Source organism: Elgaria multicarinata, chromosome 4, assembly GCF_023053635.1.
Source record: "Elgaria multicarinata webbii isolate HBS135686 ecotype San Diego chromosome 4, rElgMul1.1.pri, whole genome shotgun sequence".
In the NCBI taxonomy this organism is placed as follows: Eukaryota; Metazoa; Chordata; class Lepidosauria; order Squamata; family Anguidae; genus Elgaria; species Elgaria multicarinata.
The window spans coordinates 599,595-616,841 of NC_086174.1; the positions used below are offsets into that span (position 1 = coordinate 599,595).

A 17,247-nucleotide genomic window follows, 5' to 3' on the forward strand; every position below is an offset into this window, starting at 1 on the left:
GGGTGGCTGGGGGGTTCGCCTCCCCCCACCCCCCGCCGGCACCCAGCACCAGCAGCCATGGCAGGCATCTCTAGGGCCTCCTAGCGCCGCCTTGCTCCTGCGCCGCTCCTCGCCCTCAAAGCCCGGATGTCTCCCGCCCACCCAGAACCGCTGCCGGGTGGGCCTGACCAAAGAGGCCCCTGGGCCGTGCGGCTGCTGTGACCGCGCGGCCCTGACGCCCTCTCCCTCGGCGGATCCCACAGGCAGCACCCAGGGTCCCCGCAGGGCCTCCTTGCTCCAGCGGGAGGCGCTGCGCAGAGGGCAGCCGGAGTTGCCCGTCCCAAAGGCCCCCGTCCCCGTCCCCGCACGGGAGTCTCTGTGGGCCCAGACATTCCTGCACGCAAGGCGGAAGGCAACGCCCCTTCCCTCTACAAGGCCTCGTCTTGGGGACAGCTGGTTCGGGGGCCCATGCGGAACGTGGCCCCCTATCTCCTCGTCATCTCGGTTATGTACTCTGCGTTTCATGTCTGCCAGAAGTTGTCTATTTTCCTGGTCTTTGTTGTCTTTCGGATGCTCAGCAATGATTTTACTGCAGTTAGTAAAAAAAAAAAAAAATTAAAGAAGCCTCAAGGGTTGGTTCTTTGTTGTTCCGTGCCTGGGGACTGGCGAATGCGCCCTCCAGCTCGCTTTCCCCCGGCCCCCCCTGGCCAGAGGTCTGTCCCACCCTCACCGAATCCTCGGGTGGCCCTGGAAGGAAGGCAAGAGGTCCCCGCACAGGAGTCTGTGCCATTTTCCTTCCTGACCACAGATGTGCCTGTGAGTAAATGGCCCCCACGGGGATGTGTGTGTGGGGGGGGGGCCTTCGATACTGGGGGTACTCCATAGCCGCCATGCTACATCTTGGCTTTGGAGCGCCAAGCAGGATCATGTCCCTTGTTTCAACTCGGTGGAACTCCAGTTGGAGGGGGGGGTGTCCTTGTGCTCCTATGTAAAGGTCCAGGACAGGGAGGGGGCTGTTGAAGAAATGAACGTCTTGATCTCTTTGCGAAGCTCCAGCTGTAGCCCCCAGGGCCCGCCCCCCTCCAGCAAGTCCTGGACCTTGTAGCCCCACAGCTCTTCCTCGCCCCACTCATAAACATGCTCAGCTTTGCCTGCCCTCCTGACAGCACCCACCCACCAAGGCGCAGTTCATTTGACCAAGCATTGCTCCAGGGAGCCATACAGAAAAATGGGAGTCCAGACAGGGCAGGAAGCGGCCCACCCCCACCACTGCTGGCCTGAACTTTGACCCTAAAACTCCAGCCCCCGTAGGAAGGTCTTAGGGTGCTCAGACATGGGTGCCCACCCAAAGGAGCAGCGCAGATACGGAGCACCGTTCTTGAATCCTTTGCTGTCCGACGGCCCACAGAGTAAATCAGAGGGACGTTCTCTGCATTTGAAGAGATCACAGAATCATAGAATAGTGGAGTTGGAAGGGGCCTACAAGGCCATCGAGTCCAACCCCCCACTCAATGCTGGAATCCACCCTAAAGCATCCTTGACAGATGGTTGTCCAGCTGCCTCTTGAAGGCCTCTAGCGTGGGACAGCCCACCACCTCCCTAGGTAACTGATTCCATTGCCGTACTGCTCTAACAGTCAGGAAATTTTTCCTGATGTCCAGCTGGAATCTGGTTTCCTTTAACTTGAGCCCGTTATTCCGTGTCCTGCACTCTGGGAGGATCGAGAAGAGATCCTGGCCCTCCTCTGTGAGACACAACCTTTTAAGTATTTGAAGAGTGCTTTCATGTCTCCCCTCCATCTCCTCTTCTCCAGGCTAAACATGCCCAGTTCTTTCAGTCTCCCCTCATAGGGCTTTGTTTCCAGACCCCTGATAATCCTCATTGCCCTCCTCTGAACCAATGGCTACTAGCTCTGATGGTTACTTGCTACCACCACTATCCAAGGCAGTAAGCCTGTGTCCCTGTTCAACAACTGGTTGGTCACTGCGTGAACAGAGTGCTGGACTGGATGGACCCACAGTCTGATGGGCTTGCCAAGTCATACTGTCTTTTACTGATTTAGGAATTTCCGGACTACTGAACATGTTTTAAGTGTGTTCAATGGTCAGGAAATTCATGAATACTTAAAGGAAATTCATTTAAATATGACTGCTTTCTGGATGTTGGTGTGGATGTATTGTGGTAGGCCCAGTTTCTGAAGGTTTTCTGTATAGGATTTTTATTTTTATTTTTATTTACATTCTGTACTGCCCCATAGCTGAAACTCTGGGTGGTTTACAAAGATTAAAAACAATTAAAAATACAGTACTCAATTTGTAAAAAAAAAAATACATAAAAACACACAGACAGTAGAGACACAGACAACATATATCTAAAACAATGTTAAGCAATCAACCATGACCATAAGACAAACCCAGTCCCTAATTAAATTCCTTGTGTGCCGCCAAGAGAAAGGTCTTGCCCTGGCGCAGAAAAACAAACAATGCTGGCCCCAGCATGGCCTCATTGGGGAGATCGCTTCAGAATTGGGGAGCCACCACCAAGAAAGTCCTCCTTCTAAGTTGCCATCCTCTAAGCATCCGGGTAGGGCTAGAGAGGCCTTTGGTCTGACCCAGCACACTTCTTCCGCTGCTCCTATAAACTTCATAGACCAGCCTTCCTCAACCTGGGGTGCTCCAGATGTGTTGGACTACAACTCCCAGAATGCCCCAGCCAGCTTCTGGGAGATGCAGTCCAACACATCTGGCGTGCCCCAGGTTGAGGAAGGCTGTCATAGACTGTCATGTTTCAAGAGCTCCATTACCTAGAAATGGATGGGTTTGTGCCTATTATTTGTGGAGGCAGAATTGTATGTCCTAATAAAGTGTAGTTATTTATGGTATTTATGGCTATAACACACGTTCCCATGTCAGCACTTGCAGCGTAAAAGCAAGCTATAAACAGACAAAATAAAATCCCACTGAAGTACAATCCAGCATACTACAGTCAGGCGTAATCGCCAAATCAGAACTGGAAAGGGCGGAAACGGGGGACTAACCCAGTCAAATGGAGGAGGGGTATCCCCGGTGTGTCATCTGGATGATTCCGGGGTGATCCCGGGACAGAGGCCTGGTCTAGCCACGGGCAGAGTTAAGGCTGCAGCGAGATTTAACCGCCGGCGGGGCGGGGAGGAGGAAGGCCTTTGCCAGGACCAGCGCAGCCGGGCGGGCGCTTCACAGCCAGCCGGGGCCACCACGGAGCAGGCCCCTCACCAGCGTCAGGCGGGGCAGAGCGCGGCTGACGCTTCCTCCTCCTCCTCCTCCTGCTCCTCCTCCGACGCAGCACGAGCCGGGCAAACGAGCCCGCTCAGCCATGGCCGCGCCTGCTCCGCTGACTCTCCCTGCGGGGCCGAGGGGGCTGTGCGGCTCGCGCGGCTCCTTTAAGGGCTGCCCGGCTTCCGCCCTTTGCAAAGATGGCGCCCGCCCGCCCACTCGCCCGCCCGCCGGGAGTCCCCGAAGAAGAGGCCACGTGACGCGAGGCTCGGCGACCGGCCTTGTGCTGACGTGTGCCGGCAGCCCCGCGCATGCGCGCCTGCGGCGGAGTCGGGGTGCGAGCGCAGCCGCAGCCCGGGGCGCGTCGGGGCTTCGCTCGGGATCTCCGCGGGCTTGGCATGAGTTGACCTTTGACCCCTGACCCCCAGCCCTCCTCGCCCGCGCAGCCATGGCCCCCCGGCGGCGGCCCCCGGAGCTCTACCGAGCGCCGTTCCCGCTCTACGCCCTGCGCGTGCACCGCGAGGCAGGACTGGCGCTGGTCGCGGGCGGCGGCGGCGCGGCCAAGACGGGCATCGCCAACGGCCTGGTACGCGGAGGCGCCCCCCCCCCACAGCCGACGCCCCTCACCCTGGCCTCGGGCCTGGCGGGGAGGGGGCACGAGAGACGCCCCCCGGGGGAGGGGAGGGGAAGGATGGGGAGGCGCCCCCCCGCAGCCGACGCCCCTCACCTTGGCCTCGGGCCTGGTGGGGAGGGGGCACGAGAGACGCCCCCCGGGGGAGGCGAGGGGAAGCGCAGCCCCGCGGCTCTCCTGGGCAGCCAGCCGAAAGAGACCCCCCCTGACCGCCCTCCGCTCTCCGCAGCACTTCCTGCAGCTGGGCTGGAGCGGAGGGCAGCTGGCCGCCTCGCTGCTGCACGCCCACGACACGGAGACGCGGGCCACCATGACCATGGCGCTGGCAGGGGACGTCATCGCTGCCGGGCAGGATGCGGCCTGCCACATCCTGCGCTTCCGCCTGCAGAAGCCTGGCCAGAAAGCGGGCGGCGGGGACAGCCCCGCCAGTAAAGCAGGTGAGAAGGCGGCGGTGGCGGGGGCCCGTAACACGGCCCCCGAGAGCTGGTGCTGGCCGAGCCGGGGGTCCCATGCAAGGGCATCCTTGGCTGTGGGAAAGGCCATGGCGGAGCGTGCCCGGAGCCATTTGGCGGTTTCATTGTGCCCGCAGGTGGCGGCGGCGGCAGTGGCGATAAGGGCCCCCGCAGGCGCAAGCCCCCCACCCCCACCCCCAGCGGGCCAAACGGCCACAGCAGCGGCACCCACAGCGAGACGAGCCAGGTGGCCGTGGAGACGCTGCAGTGCGTCCAGACGGACACCAGCCCGGACGCCCTGCAGAAGGCCGTGTGCTTCAGCGATGACCACACGCTCCTGGCCACTGGCGGCGTGGACGGCTTCCTGCGGGTCTGGGAGGTACGGGCACTTTGGGCTGGGAGGGGGGGTCAGGGAGGCCCCAGGCAGGTGCCGTGCTTCTGGGGGAGGTGCTCCTGCTGCCTTCCCCCTGCAGGAGCCCTCCTCTGGGGCAGCAGTGGTGCAGAGCCTCCCTCTCTCTCCCTCCTCTCCCCAGTTCCCCAGCATGAAGAAAACTCTCGAGTTCCAGGCTCACAACGGGGAGATCGAGGACATCGCACTGAGTCCTGACAACAAGGTGAGGGGCTTGACTTCTCTGACAGGACGTCTGGGGGCCCGAGGCCCCCTTCTTGATGGCCCTCGGCATAGCACCTTCTTTGCTCTCAGGAGGCTCAGGGGCAGAGGGAGGTGGGGAAAGCCAGCGGCGCCGGGGCAGCCCCTCCCCCCTCCAGCCAAGGCCCTCAGAGTGCCTCGGAGTCGCCTCTCCCAATGCTGCGCAGACCCGTTTCTGGTGCACTGCTTCCTGGAACAAAGGCAGCTCCAGGGACCACGGACCGTCACCCCCGCCATTCAAGACTCACGCAATCCTTTGGAGGCAGGAAGCAGAAAGGGCTGAGCGTAGCGCTCCGTCTGTCTCCAGCGTGCAGGAAGAAAAGCGGAGCAGCTGAGAAGCCCTGCTTGGGGGGCGGGGAGGCAGGGGTGTCCCAGGAGGGCCTCAGCCCCATCCTCTTGCCTCATTTCCACAGGTGGTGACGGTGGGACGGGACTTCCAGTGCTGCGTGTGGCAGCGGGACCAGATGGTGACAGGCTTGCACTGGAACGAAAACCTCCCGGGCATCCCGGACAAGGCCTATCGCTACCAGGCCTGCAGGTAACGAAAGGGGCGAGGTTGCTGGCTGCTGGCCTCAGCCCGGCCGGTGCAGTCTCTCTGCTGACGCCTACCTCCTTCTGGCCTAGGTTTGGGGCGGTGGAGGACCAAGCCAAGGCCCTGCGGCTGTACACGGTGCAGATCCCCTACAAGCGAGAGCGGCGGCCGCCCCCCTGCTACGTGACCAAGTGGGACGGGCACAGCTTCCTGCCCCTGCTCACCCGGCCCTGTGGCAACGAGGTCATCTCCTGCCTTTCTGTCAGGTAGGCCCAGAGGCCTCATGCGCTTTGCCTCCTTCCTTTGGGGAGGGGAACCGAGCATGGTAAGTCTGTAGTGTTTTCTGTAGCTGAGGCCCCTGCCTGCCTGCCTGTGCACTGCACTTCCTGATCCCCGACGTGGTGAGGGGCAGGGGAAGGGCACCCTTGCTCAGCGAGGAAGGCTTAGGAGGCGTCCATGTGTTCCAGGGCCAAGTCCTGGCTGGCTCTAAAAAGTGGCCCGTCCTTGGGTGTGGGTGTGCCTGCGCACACACATGTCGCAGCCCGGCGCTCACGGCTCTTTGCCTGTCTTTGTTTGCAGCGACACGGGCACCTTCCTGGGGCTGGGCACCGTCACGGGCTCTGTGGCCATTTTTGTCGCCTTCTCCCTGCAGGTAAGCGTCTCCCGCTCCCTCCATGATTGCACGTATTCAGCTCGCTGGACCAGCCAGGGCCCAGGAGACCAAAGCCATGCGCAAGCTGTGTTGGAGCACGGGGGTGGGGGGTGGAGGGCTGGCTGATGCCCCAGGGCTGGAGCTGAGGGGCGCCCAGCCAAAAAGTCTGGCTGCAAAATTAGGCCGAGCAAGGGGTGGGGGTGGAGGAAGAAGAGGACACAATCCGCCTCTTCCTATGTGGGAGGTGTTGAACTCCCCCCCCCCCCGTGCCCACTTCAGGAGCAATGGATCCAGTTCAGCCTCTACAGTGGCCCCTCCTCACGGTGCCCTCTTCCGACTCCCACAGAGGCTGTACTATGTACGGGAGGCCCACGGCATTGTGGTCACAGCCGTGGCGTTCCTGCCTGAGACGCCAGACCTGCTCAAGGACAATGAGGCGGCCCTGCTGAGCGTGGCTGTGGACAGCCGCTGCCGCCTGCACCGGATCCCCTGCCGGCGTACGTCCTGGGGTGGGAGGGGGTGCCGGTGCCGGTACTGGAGCTCCTGCCCTGCCCGTGGGGCCTTCTGGCAGTGGAAGTCCACGGGACGTGGGCTGGGAGCTCTGCCCACGCCTGACTCAGGGCTCCTCTCTCTTTGCAGGGAGCTTCCCCGTCTGGCTGCTGCTGCTCCTCTGTGCCGCGCTGATTGTGGGCACGGTCCTGCTGTTGCGTTTGGCCTTCCCTGGCTTCCTCTGAGCCCATCTCCTTCCTGCCCAGGCCCCGGGGGACCTTCTTCGCTCTGCCCTGGCTGCCTGCTACTGGCGGCTCCGTCCCTCCCTGGGCCCACAGACTGGAGAGGAACCCTGGCCCTCGGGCATCAGCCGCCTGGCGGACAGTGGCCAGGGACGCTTGGCTGACTGGGCGGCAGCTCCTGATGTGGACTGAGGTGCGGGCCACAAACGTCACGCCACGCCTGGCGGCAATGACGAGTGAAGGAGGGGGAGTGGTGCTCCTCCCTTTTGGACTGTTCTGTAAGAACCATTCCAGCCTCAGCTGCTCCGAACGGGCCGTCCCAGTGCAGCCCACAGGAGAGAGGCTCTCGCAGCTACAATTAAACAGGATGATGGAGCAACGTCTCGCCCACCTTGTCACTCCCCTCTTGGTTTCCTCCTGGCTTGGATGGGGCTGCAGCCCGGTGGGGAAGGAGGGCGGCTCTGGCAGACCCTGCCGTGGCCACGGCCCCCGCTGGGCCAGGGAAGGTGGAGCCGGGCTGTCCCTCCGCCATGGCTGCATGACATAGGGAGGGGGGAGCGGGGGAGCTGCACTGCTTGGGAATCCTTTCCCCGTTGGCCGGACTCTTACAGGGAGCACAGGGAGAGCGCCTGGAGCTGTCAGCCGCCTTTGAGTAGAGGAACAAGGCTGAGCCATGCAAAGGCGCATTGGTGGTGGCGGAGGGGGCGCTTGTGCTTTTGGGGCTGCTTAGGGCTTGCTCGCGCCAGCCAGCCCCTCCCCAGGAGGGGCAAAGCCCAGGAGTTGCAGCACTTCCGCACGGCGGCTGCTCTTTCCCCTCTCTGCCTCCCGCCCCACTAGCATGACCCCCTTCCTCCGTGGCGCGGGAGGGACACGCACTCCGGCTGCTGCATGACTCCTTCCCAGGGCCTGTGGGAGCACTGCGCCCTTGCAGCTGCTAGAACGACGCCCGCTCCGAATGAAATGACTGCTGAGGCAGGGGCCTCTGGGTCCCTGTATCTACAGGGGTCTTGGCAAGTAGGGATGCAGAAGAGGAAGCCAAGATCACCCGGCTCAAAGGCGGCGGCGGGCCAGTTTCTGGGCTGGTTCCCCATCACCCCTGCGCAAGTCAGTAACTGGCCTGGGGCGTGGTGGGTGTGGGGTCAGCCGCAGGTCACCTACTGCAAATGGCAGGCCGCCTCCATGCCACGATTGGGGGCACCACACGTGCCCGTTTGCCACAGGGGGGCGGTGTCTTTGTGGGAACCTCTTTTTCCCTACTGAAAGCTCAGTGAACACAAGGCAGGGCAGGGGGGAGGCTTTCCTCTGCCCTCCCATGTGCTACACAAGGTTGGAATTTGTTGTCACTTCTACGGTTGGGGGGAACACCAAGCAAGGCTTTCAGGAGGCCAAACAGCAGGCGAGTTGGCAGTCCAGCGCTTTGCAGGGTTGCTGCTCTACTCCTGCGGCTGGCAGGGGCGGGAGAGCATCTGAACATGCGGAGGGACAGCGGAAGCTGCCTTAGGCAGGCTCCGAGCCGCCTTGCAGCCTCTAGCCCAGAATTGCCAACACTGACCAGCAGCCTTCCCAGCCCCCTGCCCTGGAGGAGCTGGGGAACGGAGCCCCTCTCCCTGCGCATCCAGCGTGGCAATGAGGGCTGCAATGAGCACGGCTGTCGTGTGTTTCCAGGGGGCAGGGGCCGGCCGGCCGGCTGGCTTTCTTGAGGAACACCGGAAGCCGCCTTGTGCTGCGCTGGGCCTTTGGTTCATTTGGCCCCAGACAGCCAGGGGCTTGGGCAGGAGCCTTTCCCAGGCCTGCTTGGGGATGGAGCCTGAGCACTGAGCCACGGCCCTCCCCACTTTCTGGGAGTTGTACCTTGCGTGGCGAAAAGAACTCCTTCAGCCAGCTGGGCTTGTGCTTGCATGTGTGAGAGTAGGAAGGAGCAGCATCACTCCACACTCTGCAGGGCTGGGAGGCAGCAAAATGAATGGCAGAATCCTTCCCTTTAAAGGAGACCAGCCTTTATTACTATTTCACCCTACTGTCCACATGGCTCTTTTGTCAATGGGGGCATTTCCCTGTAAGCCTCCGCTGTTGTGCGCTGCCTGGGCTCACCCACCCACCCCTTTTCCCTCTGGGGTACGCAGCTCAGGCCTTGAGCAGGGCAGGGGCTGCCTGGCCGGAGCGGAGGAACCCAAATCTCCCTCCCCTTGGGCCGCAGAGGCTCCACAAAGTTAAAGCATGGGGCAGCCCTTTCGCCTGCCCCCCCCAGGTGCCAGGAGGCCATCCCCGCCCCCCCTGCAAGCAGAACTTTGAGTGTTGAGCAACTGGGGGTGGGGGGAGGGGAGCTGGGGAGCCCTCTCTGGGCTGCGGGCTCCTGTTTCTCCCCCCCCCCCCCGTCCCCACTGCCTAAAAGCGGGCCAGAGGGGGAGGAGGAGGCCTCCCTCTGTGGCGCAAGCGAGTCGGACACAGGACAGAAGAGCCGCAGGCCAAGAGATGGGGGAGAAGGTCCTGCATTGGGCTCCTCGCCGTAGCCCGGTCGCTTGCGCTCGGCTGAGCCCTCTGCCTGGGCGCGTTCGTGGAGGTCTCTTCGGCCCCCGCCGGTCTCCGCAAGGGTAGGCCTGCTCCGGCCTCACAGGGCCTGGGCGGAGATGGAGAGAAGAGACCGCCACCACCTCCACTCAGGGGCCTCCTGGCCGGGTCTCCAGTGCTTCTGCCTCCTCGGGCCGCCAGTCCCCTTCGGCTCGCATGGCGTCTGCCAGGTCGGCCTGGTGCTCGAAGACAGCGCCCACGAACTGGGCGCAGAGGCGGTCCATGTAGCTGGCGTGGCGCGGCAGGAGCCCCTCCAGGAAGCCGATGTGGCCGCCCCGCGTTGTCACCAGCAGGGCCAGGGTGGGCACGCGCCGTGCCTCCTCCACGGGCAGCGCTGCAAGAGAGGAGGCGGCGGCCGCCAGTCAGCGCAAGCCCCATGGGGAGCCCCCCCCCGCCCCGCCTGGCCCCGCCCCCGGGGCAAGAAGACTCACTGTGTGAAGGGGAGAAGGGGTCGTCGGAGGCGTTGAGGCACAGCACGGGCACGCGGATGCGGCCCACCTTCCGGCAGGGGCTGCACGCACGGTAATACTCCTCGCATGACTTGTAGCCGAAGGCCACCGCGGTGTAGCGCTCATCAAACTCCCGGATGCTGCGAGCCTGGGGTGCGGGGTGGGGTGGGGTGGGGTGGGGGGGTGAGAGAGCGCAGGCATCAAGGGATAGCATGGGGGGTCGGTCAGAGCAGGGGGGGTGGGGATGGGGCAGCGGTGGTACCTTCAGCACGTGATCCACGTCCAGTCTCTCCGCAATGACCTTCCTGTGCCTGGAAAGAGGAGGAGGGGCGGTCAGTAGGCACTTAGGATGGAAGATGACTTCGCTGAAGCGGGGAGGGGTGGGTTTTTGGGGGGTGGGTTTCCTTATTTGAGACCTCCCTGTCCCCTCTGAAGCTCCAGGGCCGCAGTGGTGGGGGCTACTCTGGTACCCACCCCACCCCAAAAGCCCCCATACCGTTTGACAAGCTTGCACAGGTTGGCGGTGAGGCGCTGGTTGAAGAGTACCAGGTTGAGGGGTCTCTCGAGGGAGCGGGTGGTCTCAATGGAGTCCCAGCTGGCGGAGCACGTCATGGCGGCCACCAGCCCTGCCTGCGGGCCCTTCTGCCCCAGGTAGTTGAGCACCAGGATCCTGCCCAGAGGAGGGAAAGCCTCCGCGGAGTCAGAGCTGCCTGGCACTGAGCCACCCAGCCCCTCTGCCCCCCCTCCTCGCCCCCCCTCCCAGCAGCAGCCTCCGGACCTGCCATTAACTGAACGGCCGGCTCAGGACAGCTTTCAGGTGACACAGCACTCTTCTCTGCGGGTGCAATGCTTTCAGGGGAACAACGCTACCAGGTTCCCTTAGCGTGGGGGTGGGCAGAAAGCCAGATCATTTTAGACTTCAACTCCCAGAAGTCCCTGCCAGCATGGCCAGTGGTCAGGAATCTGTCAGGGATGCTTTGAGGCGGATTCCTGCACTGAGCAGGGGGTTGGACTTGATGGCCTTGTAGGCCCCTTCCAACTCTGCTATTCTATGATTTTATGAATCCAGGGTGCTGGAGGCCCAGTCGCTCCTGCAATGACACGTGGCTGCCATCCTTTGCTGTGTCAGCCCTCTTAGTCTCAAAGGCGATGGCATTCGGTCCCAACTCCATATAGAATGGTAGAGTTGGAAGGGGCCTACAAGGCCATCGAGTCCAACCCCCTGCTCAGTGCAGGAATCCACCTTAAAGCATCCCTGACAGATGGTTGTTTTGCCACAAGAGACTGCAATCATGTACCCAAAGAGCACCCAGGTCCACTCTGCGTGGCAAAGAGGGCAGGGGGCGTGGCTGCTCCAAAGGAGCTGCCCTGTGGCACGGGCACCTCTTGTTTCGCCTGCAGCTGCTTCCCCATGGCCAGGCAGCCACGGGGGACCATGTCAGTGGCCAGCTCTGGTGGGGAAGGGGGGCACAGCGCCACCCTCCCAACCAAGAGCTCTACTGAGCCTGGCCATCTCCCTGTTGCCTCTGCAGTTTTTATCTCCTGTTCGCAAGGCGTGGCTACACCTGGGGAAAAGCCGCGTGGCTACACCTGGGGAAAAGCCGCCCTCTTCCTCCTGGGAGTGGACAGCTGGGAGGGCAAGGAGGCTTCCGGCAAGCATGCAAAAACGTTTTTTACGTCCAGAAGCGTCAGGCAAGGAGCTAGCTAGCAGACATCCAGGTGGCAGGACTCTTTCCTCAGTCCAGATGCTCAGGAAGGGATGGGCAACGGGGCACTGCTGCCTTGCCTACTTCCATCAGGGCTGGGATGGGGCAAACCAGCGCCTGGGCTTCCTGTCCCCCAGAGACCGAGCCCCCTCTCAAGACGCTGCTCCCAGTGCTCCACTGGTCCCAAGAGATCGCAAGGGGAGGCTGCTCAGCTCAAGGGCCCTGCTCCGCCTCTGGAAGGTCTCCTCCCCACCCTCTAGCTTGATTCAGCGGCACTGTTGAGCCAGCCCCATAGGTCTCCTCAGAGGCAGCCTTTCTTTCCCGGTGCTCCTCGGGGGGGGGGGGGCGGTGTCACCTACATTCCTGTGCAAGGGTGACTGAACAACCAAGGCAGAATGCAGCTTGCGGTCCAAGGTCAGGAGGCTGCGGGAACACCCAGAAGCCGCGAGGCAAAGGGGCGCTTGGCTTGGGAGCGGCCTTGCCACAGCCTTCACTGCTGTTAAGCGGTGCGGCTTGAAAAAACAGAACTGAACCTTTCTCCCCGTCGCCTGGAGCTCTGGATGCTGTTCTGTAGGCCAAAGGCAGTTCAGAGCATCACACGGGAAACTATAGGGAGGCTGAAGCCCTCGTCCAGCCCTTTCCTTGTGAATTGGGTCCTGATCCGAGCCAGCCAGTGGAGCGGGGCTGCAAAAGCTTGCTCCAAAGGACAAGTAAGCCCAACGGCCTCCATCCGGCATCCTAGAGCAGCAGGGGGGCTCCCACTTGCTCCGGCAGCATCCTTGTTCCAAGGGAGGGCCCTGCGCGAGAAGGCAGCTAGGCCTCCAGGGGCCGCTCCCAGGAACTCACCCCACCCGGCTTCCTCTCCTTGCACCGGACCCCTCGCCCGGCCTGAATCTCACCCGCCCAGAGACACGCCAACAGCCATCAGTGGTGCACAGGGGAACCGGCTCTTGATGTGGCTCACCACCAGCTCCAGGTCTTCAGTGTTGTCCGCACAGAAAGCCCGGTAATTCTGAGGAGAGGAGGGGGAGAGAGAGAGAGAGAGAGAAGCATGTGGCTGAGAGGATGAGAACCGGCCTGGAGCAGAGGGTTGCCTCTTTGGGAGCGAGAGAGCTGCGTTGCCCCTCCTAGGCACCCACTCTCTCACCCTGATATGCCAAGGCATCCCCACCCTGCCCTACAGAGCCTGCAGCAGCACAAACGGGGGGAGGGGGGAGAGAGCGGCAGCACTTACCAACAGTTCCTCTCCTTTGCACCCTCGGTTATTGAACACAACAGCCCTGGGATGGGAGGGGGGAGAGAGAAGGTCCATCACCCTCCAGCCTGGCAGTGCCCTGCCCTTCAGGGGGGGCTTCTGCCCCCAGCCCCCCTGCCCCCAGGCCAATCAGCCTTGGCCCTTGGACAGAGTAACATGTGACCTCGAACTGCCCAAGGCCCCCTCCCCAAGCCCCAGGTACGTAGGGCTCTTTGTAGTGAGGCAGGGCAAGGGGGCGGGCTGGGCGGAAGAGCACGCACGGCTCTTCATTGCTCCCATGCCCGCGCTGAAGCCTGGCACAAGACAGGGCCCCGGGGGGCCCCACACACATACCTGCCACCTCCGTTCTCTCACCTGTAGCCCTGCTGCTGGATGCTGCGCACCATGTGCAGGATGTAGGTATCCTGGCTGTTGCCCGTCAGGCCTGGCAGGAACAGGACAATGGGACAACTCTCTGGGTCGGCATGGGCACCGCTCCTGCCTTCTTCATCACTGGCCCAATCCAGCAACAGCTGTCCTCCATCAGTGGTCCGCAGTACCTCACTGAACAAAACAGATGGCTGAGATTGGGCAGGCCAAGGCCTTGGCTTCAGTCTCCGTTGGTGATCCAGGAATGAGAGCAGAAGCGAGCGTCCGCCTCCCCAAGCGGACACCAGAAGCTGCATTGATGGCTCCCCTCGTGTCGCCCAAAGACCTGCCCCCAGCACTGGTGAGAGCCCCTCCCCTTCCCCAGACTCACCAGTGGTAGGAGACACGCGGACAGGACTTGACGAATACACGGATGATGGTCTGGAGCCGGCCTTCAAAGCACCAGGGGGTGGGGTAGAACGTTTCGCTCACAATGGGGCAATACTTCTCCAGGAAGGCGTGGAATGGATGACAAGCCACCAGCAGAGGGCGCTGTGCAGGGCGTGAGCAAGACCACCTGTCAGGAGGCAGCAGATCCCCCCCCCCCCCCCGCCCACAAGAGGTCCCTTCAAAGCTTTTCACGGTCTAGCTCCTTCCTATCTCTCCTCTCTCTACTTCCCTTGCTCGGCTTCGTCTATTCTCTTCTGCTGCCCCTTACGCCTGGAACGCTCTTCCAGAACATTTGAGAACTACAAGTTCAACCGCAGCTTTTAAAGCTCAACTAAAAACTTTTCTTTTTCCTAAAGCTTTTAAAACTTGATGTTGTGCAGACTTCTACTGTTACTTTCTACTGTTAGTTTTACCCTACCCTGTGCCTGCTTACCCTACCCTGTACCTGTTGGCATTCTCTTCTCCTCCTTATTGTTTTACTATGATTCTATTGGATTGTAAGCCTATGCGGCAGGGTCTTGCTATTTACTGTTTTACTCTGTACAGCACCATGTACACTGATGGTGCTATATAAATAAATAATAATAATAATAATAATAATAATAATAATAATAATAACACCACCCCATAGTTTGCAGGCGTTCCTTCCTGTGAAGGAAAGCCTGCAAACTGCCTTGCAGACAACCGCTCACCTGATCGCCTGTGGCGAGGAGGAAGCACCTTGAGGCAACCAAGCAGGGAAGCATTTGCAAGCAGAAAGAAAGTTGCCCCCACACCTGTTTCAGGCTGTCAGGGTGCCACAGCAGCAAACATGGGGGGTGGGAAGGCAAGGTAGGGTGGCTGTGGGCTTCTTTGCGGGGCTGTGGCAAGGGAAGCCACAGCCATTGTCTGCTGCAGAGGGAGGCGTCACACGCCTGGGAGGAAAAGGTGGCCTGGAGGAGGGCCTCTTCTCAAATCAAAGCTCCCGGTTCAGCGGCCCAAAGGCCCTGATGGTGAAGGCGGCATCCGCACGCAGGCCAGGTTTTGCAAGAGCGGCTCTGCCTGCAAAGACAACTCTGTGGCTCTTAAAACCCGACTTGCAATACAAAGAATCCCAACCCTCTTAGGGGATTGAGGCAGGTGCGGGAGGCACCCCAGGCCCTGCCCTCTACCTGTGCAGGTAATAAGCCCCGCCCTGGTTCACCAGCAGTCTTGACAAGCCCAGGTGCAAAGGTATTTGCCCAGGAGCACCCTGCCAAGTGTGCTGCTTTTCACAGGCAGGGCAGAGGCACAAACAACCGGTCTCTGTGGAAGCAGAGGAATCTCTGAGCTGCTGGAGGCAAGCCCCCCCCCATGACAAAACCAGCCAGAGACCCCCCCACCCCACCCCACCCTGGCACCCTGGAGATCCCCGTGCTGCAGGCAAGACAGGCCACAGCGTGAAGGGCAGAAGTGCTCCTGTGCCCAGAAGTGGCGGTGAGAGGGAGGGGAAGGAAAACGTGGGAGGCGAGAGGGCAGCGCAGCCCTGGAGTTTCTGTCCCTAATGAATTCCCTGGCTGATACTCCGTTGGAAGCTCCAGGACCTGTTTGCAAGAGCAAGGACCCAACATACCACAGGGCAGGATGCCTCTATGCGCAGAGCGCTTTACCTCAAGGGCTTCTTGGGACACAGGAAGCTGCTTTATGTCAAGTCACCCATGCACCCCTTGGCCCAGGAAGGAACAGCTCCCTCCCCCCGTCCACCCCTTGCAGTCTCTTGCAAATCTTCACGGGGACTTGGCCTCTTGCGTGAACCCACGAAGGGGGTGAGCGAGGCGCGGCGGCCCACGGGCTGCCTTGGAGCCAGTCGAGAGCCCAGGCTGGAAACCTTCCCTTCCTGGATTCCATACTTGGCTGTGGCTGTGGTTCCTTAGTGGCAAACAAGGCACTCTGCACATGGTCAGAGGCTGAGCCTTGGCTGGCGCAAAGGGAGGCCGAGGAGGCACGATCCAGTCAGCCGGCCCGCTCTCCTTCGCTGGGGCTGCTTCTTGGGGCTTCCGGCGGGGTTCGCCGAGTCCTTTCCGCCCCCGAAGAGAGCGGCGGAGCGGAGCGGCTGCCCCCTCCCTGGCCAAGGGGGGCCGGAGAAGCCGCGGAGCTGCCCAGTGCTACTGACCTTGGGGACGCGCGCCCAGTAGTACGCCAGCAGAGCGGCGCTGAAGCCCAGCAGCAGCGAGAGCCCCAGCATCTCGCCCTGTGTCGCCCGTGGGGCGCTCCGGCCGGGCAGGCGCTGCTGCGGCGAACAAGGCGAGCACCGACGCCGACTGCGGCCGGAAGGCGCGGGCCGGCGCCACCTCCCCCCCGCGGGGGCGGCCCCCTTGGCTGACGGGCAGGCACTTGCGCTCCGCCCCCCCTCCCCCGCCGGCCCGCGGCCATCTTTGAGGCGGGCATTCTCCGCCAGGCAGGAGAGCGCCACAGTCCGACCTCGAGCGCCGGGACGGCCGAGTGCCACGCCTCCGCGGGAGCGCGGCTTGGCGCGTCTCCACGCCCCCCTCCCGAAGAGCCCAGGGCTCGTGGGTGGCAGCGAGGCCGCCGCGGCGATCTCTCCGGAGCCAGGCGGCAGAGCAGAGCAGCCGCGCCTCTGCCTCGCTTCGTGCGCTGCCCGGGGTCGCCGCCGCCGCCGCCGTTCTTGCTCCGGAGGCGGGGAGGGAGCCGGCTCTCTCTCCGCGGGAAGCGGCTTCGGGCGGGCAGGAGGGTGCAGGCCTGCAGGCAGGCTGGGGCTGGCTGGACCCAAAGCCCAGCTCCTCCCCCCCCCCCCCCGCCCAGCACCGGGTCCTCGGGACGGGGCCAAGAAGGCCGGGGCCGCCGGCACCGCTCGCCGCCTTCTCTTCTCTGGAAAGCTGTTCTGGTCAGCTGCCGGCCCGCCGGGCCCGTCCAAGGCTCCAGATGCGCACGTGACGCTTCCTGCTGAGGCAGCTTCTTTTCTACAGCAAAGCGTGGGTTGCTCCCAGGGGAGGCCGGTGGCTCCGACTTCGGTGGGCCTGAGACTCCGGCCTGGGCTTCAGTCAGTCCGAACCAGCCAGGACTCTAAAGGAGCTCTCTAAGGCGCTGAACCTACGTGGGGGTGGGGGGTGGGGTTAGGGTTCAGGACCTTGGAGAGCTCCCTCGGAGTCCCGGCTGGTTCGGACTGAAGCCCCGCCGCAATGGGAGCCCAGGTCCCGTGTTCAGCATCAGGGCAGGAGAAGCGGTCGCCCCGGGAGCCCACGAGAGCCGGGGATTGCCATGAGTCTTAAACGCGAAACTGCAAATGCTCAGGGCGCTTCTTCTCCCCCTCCCCCTCCCCTCCTTCCTCAGCTGGGCTCGCGCATCGGCCGTCCTCCCGCCCCCTCCTCTCTCTAACATGTCAGCAGTGTAGAAGCGGTGTCAAAGCCTGAAATGGGCAGGTGTGGGGGAGAGGGAGGGTGGGCGCGTGCCCCCACCCCCACCCGCACCCTAAGGCCACGGTCTAAGCACGACCCACCTGCGCCACTGGAGGGGAGCAGCGGGAGCCTGGCGGGGGCCCCTGGGATGAGGGCGGGGACGGGCGGGGGGGGGCAAAGGGGCAGTTGGGGTGCACAGGATCACAGAACACCCGTCGAT

General features: G+C 62.5%; 2 protein-coding genes across 2 annotated transcripts; one reads left to right on the plus strand and one right to left on the minus strand.

Annotated features, from left to right (window-relative positions):
* Nucleotides 1–3,593: 3,593 nt before the first annotated feature.
* Nucleotides 3,594–7,256, plus strand: PREB (prolactin regulatory element binding). The gene is made up of 9 exons (XM_063123668.1): nt 3,594–3,816; nt 4,091–4,298; nt 4,451–4,692; nt 4,847–4,927; nt 5,376–5,500; nt 5,587–5,760; nt 6,074–6,146; nt 6,493–6,643; nt 6,786–7,256. The coding sequence occupies exons 1-9, from the start codon at nt 3,679–3,681 to the stop codon at nt 6,878–6,880; spliced, it is 1,287 nt and encodes a 428-aa protein (XP_062979738.1). The 5' UTR covers nt 3,594–3,678; the 3' UTR covers nt 6,881–7,256.
* A 1,995-nt stretch (nt 7,257–9,251) lies between these two features.
* On the minus strand, nt 9,252–15,900 carry ABHD1 (abhydrolase domain containing 1). The gene is made up of 9 exons (XM_063125507.1): nt 15,785–15,900; nt 13,595–13,755; nt 13,210–13,398; nt 12,835–12,880; nt 12,500–12,612; nt 10,391–10,564; nt 10,157–10,205; nt 9,877–10,042; nt 9,252–9,779 (listed from the first exon to the last, which is right to left on the minus strand). The coding sequence occupies exons 1-9, from the start codon at nt 15,854–15,856 to the stop codon at nt 9,535–9,537; spliced, it is 1,215 nt and encodes a 404-aa protein (XP_062981577.1). The 5' UTR covers nt 15,857–15,900; the 3' UTR covers nt 9,252–9,534.
* Between the last annotated feature and the right edge of the window lie 1,347 nt (nt 15,901–17,247).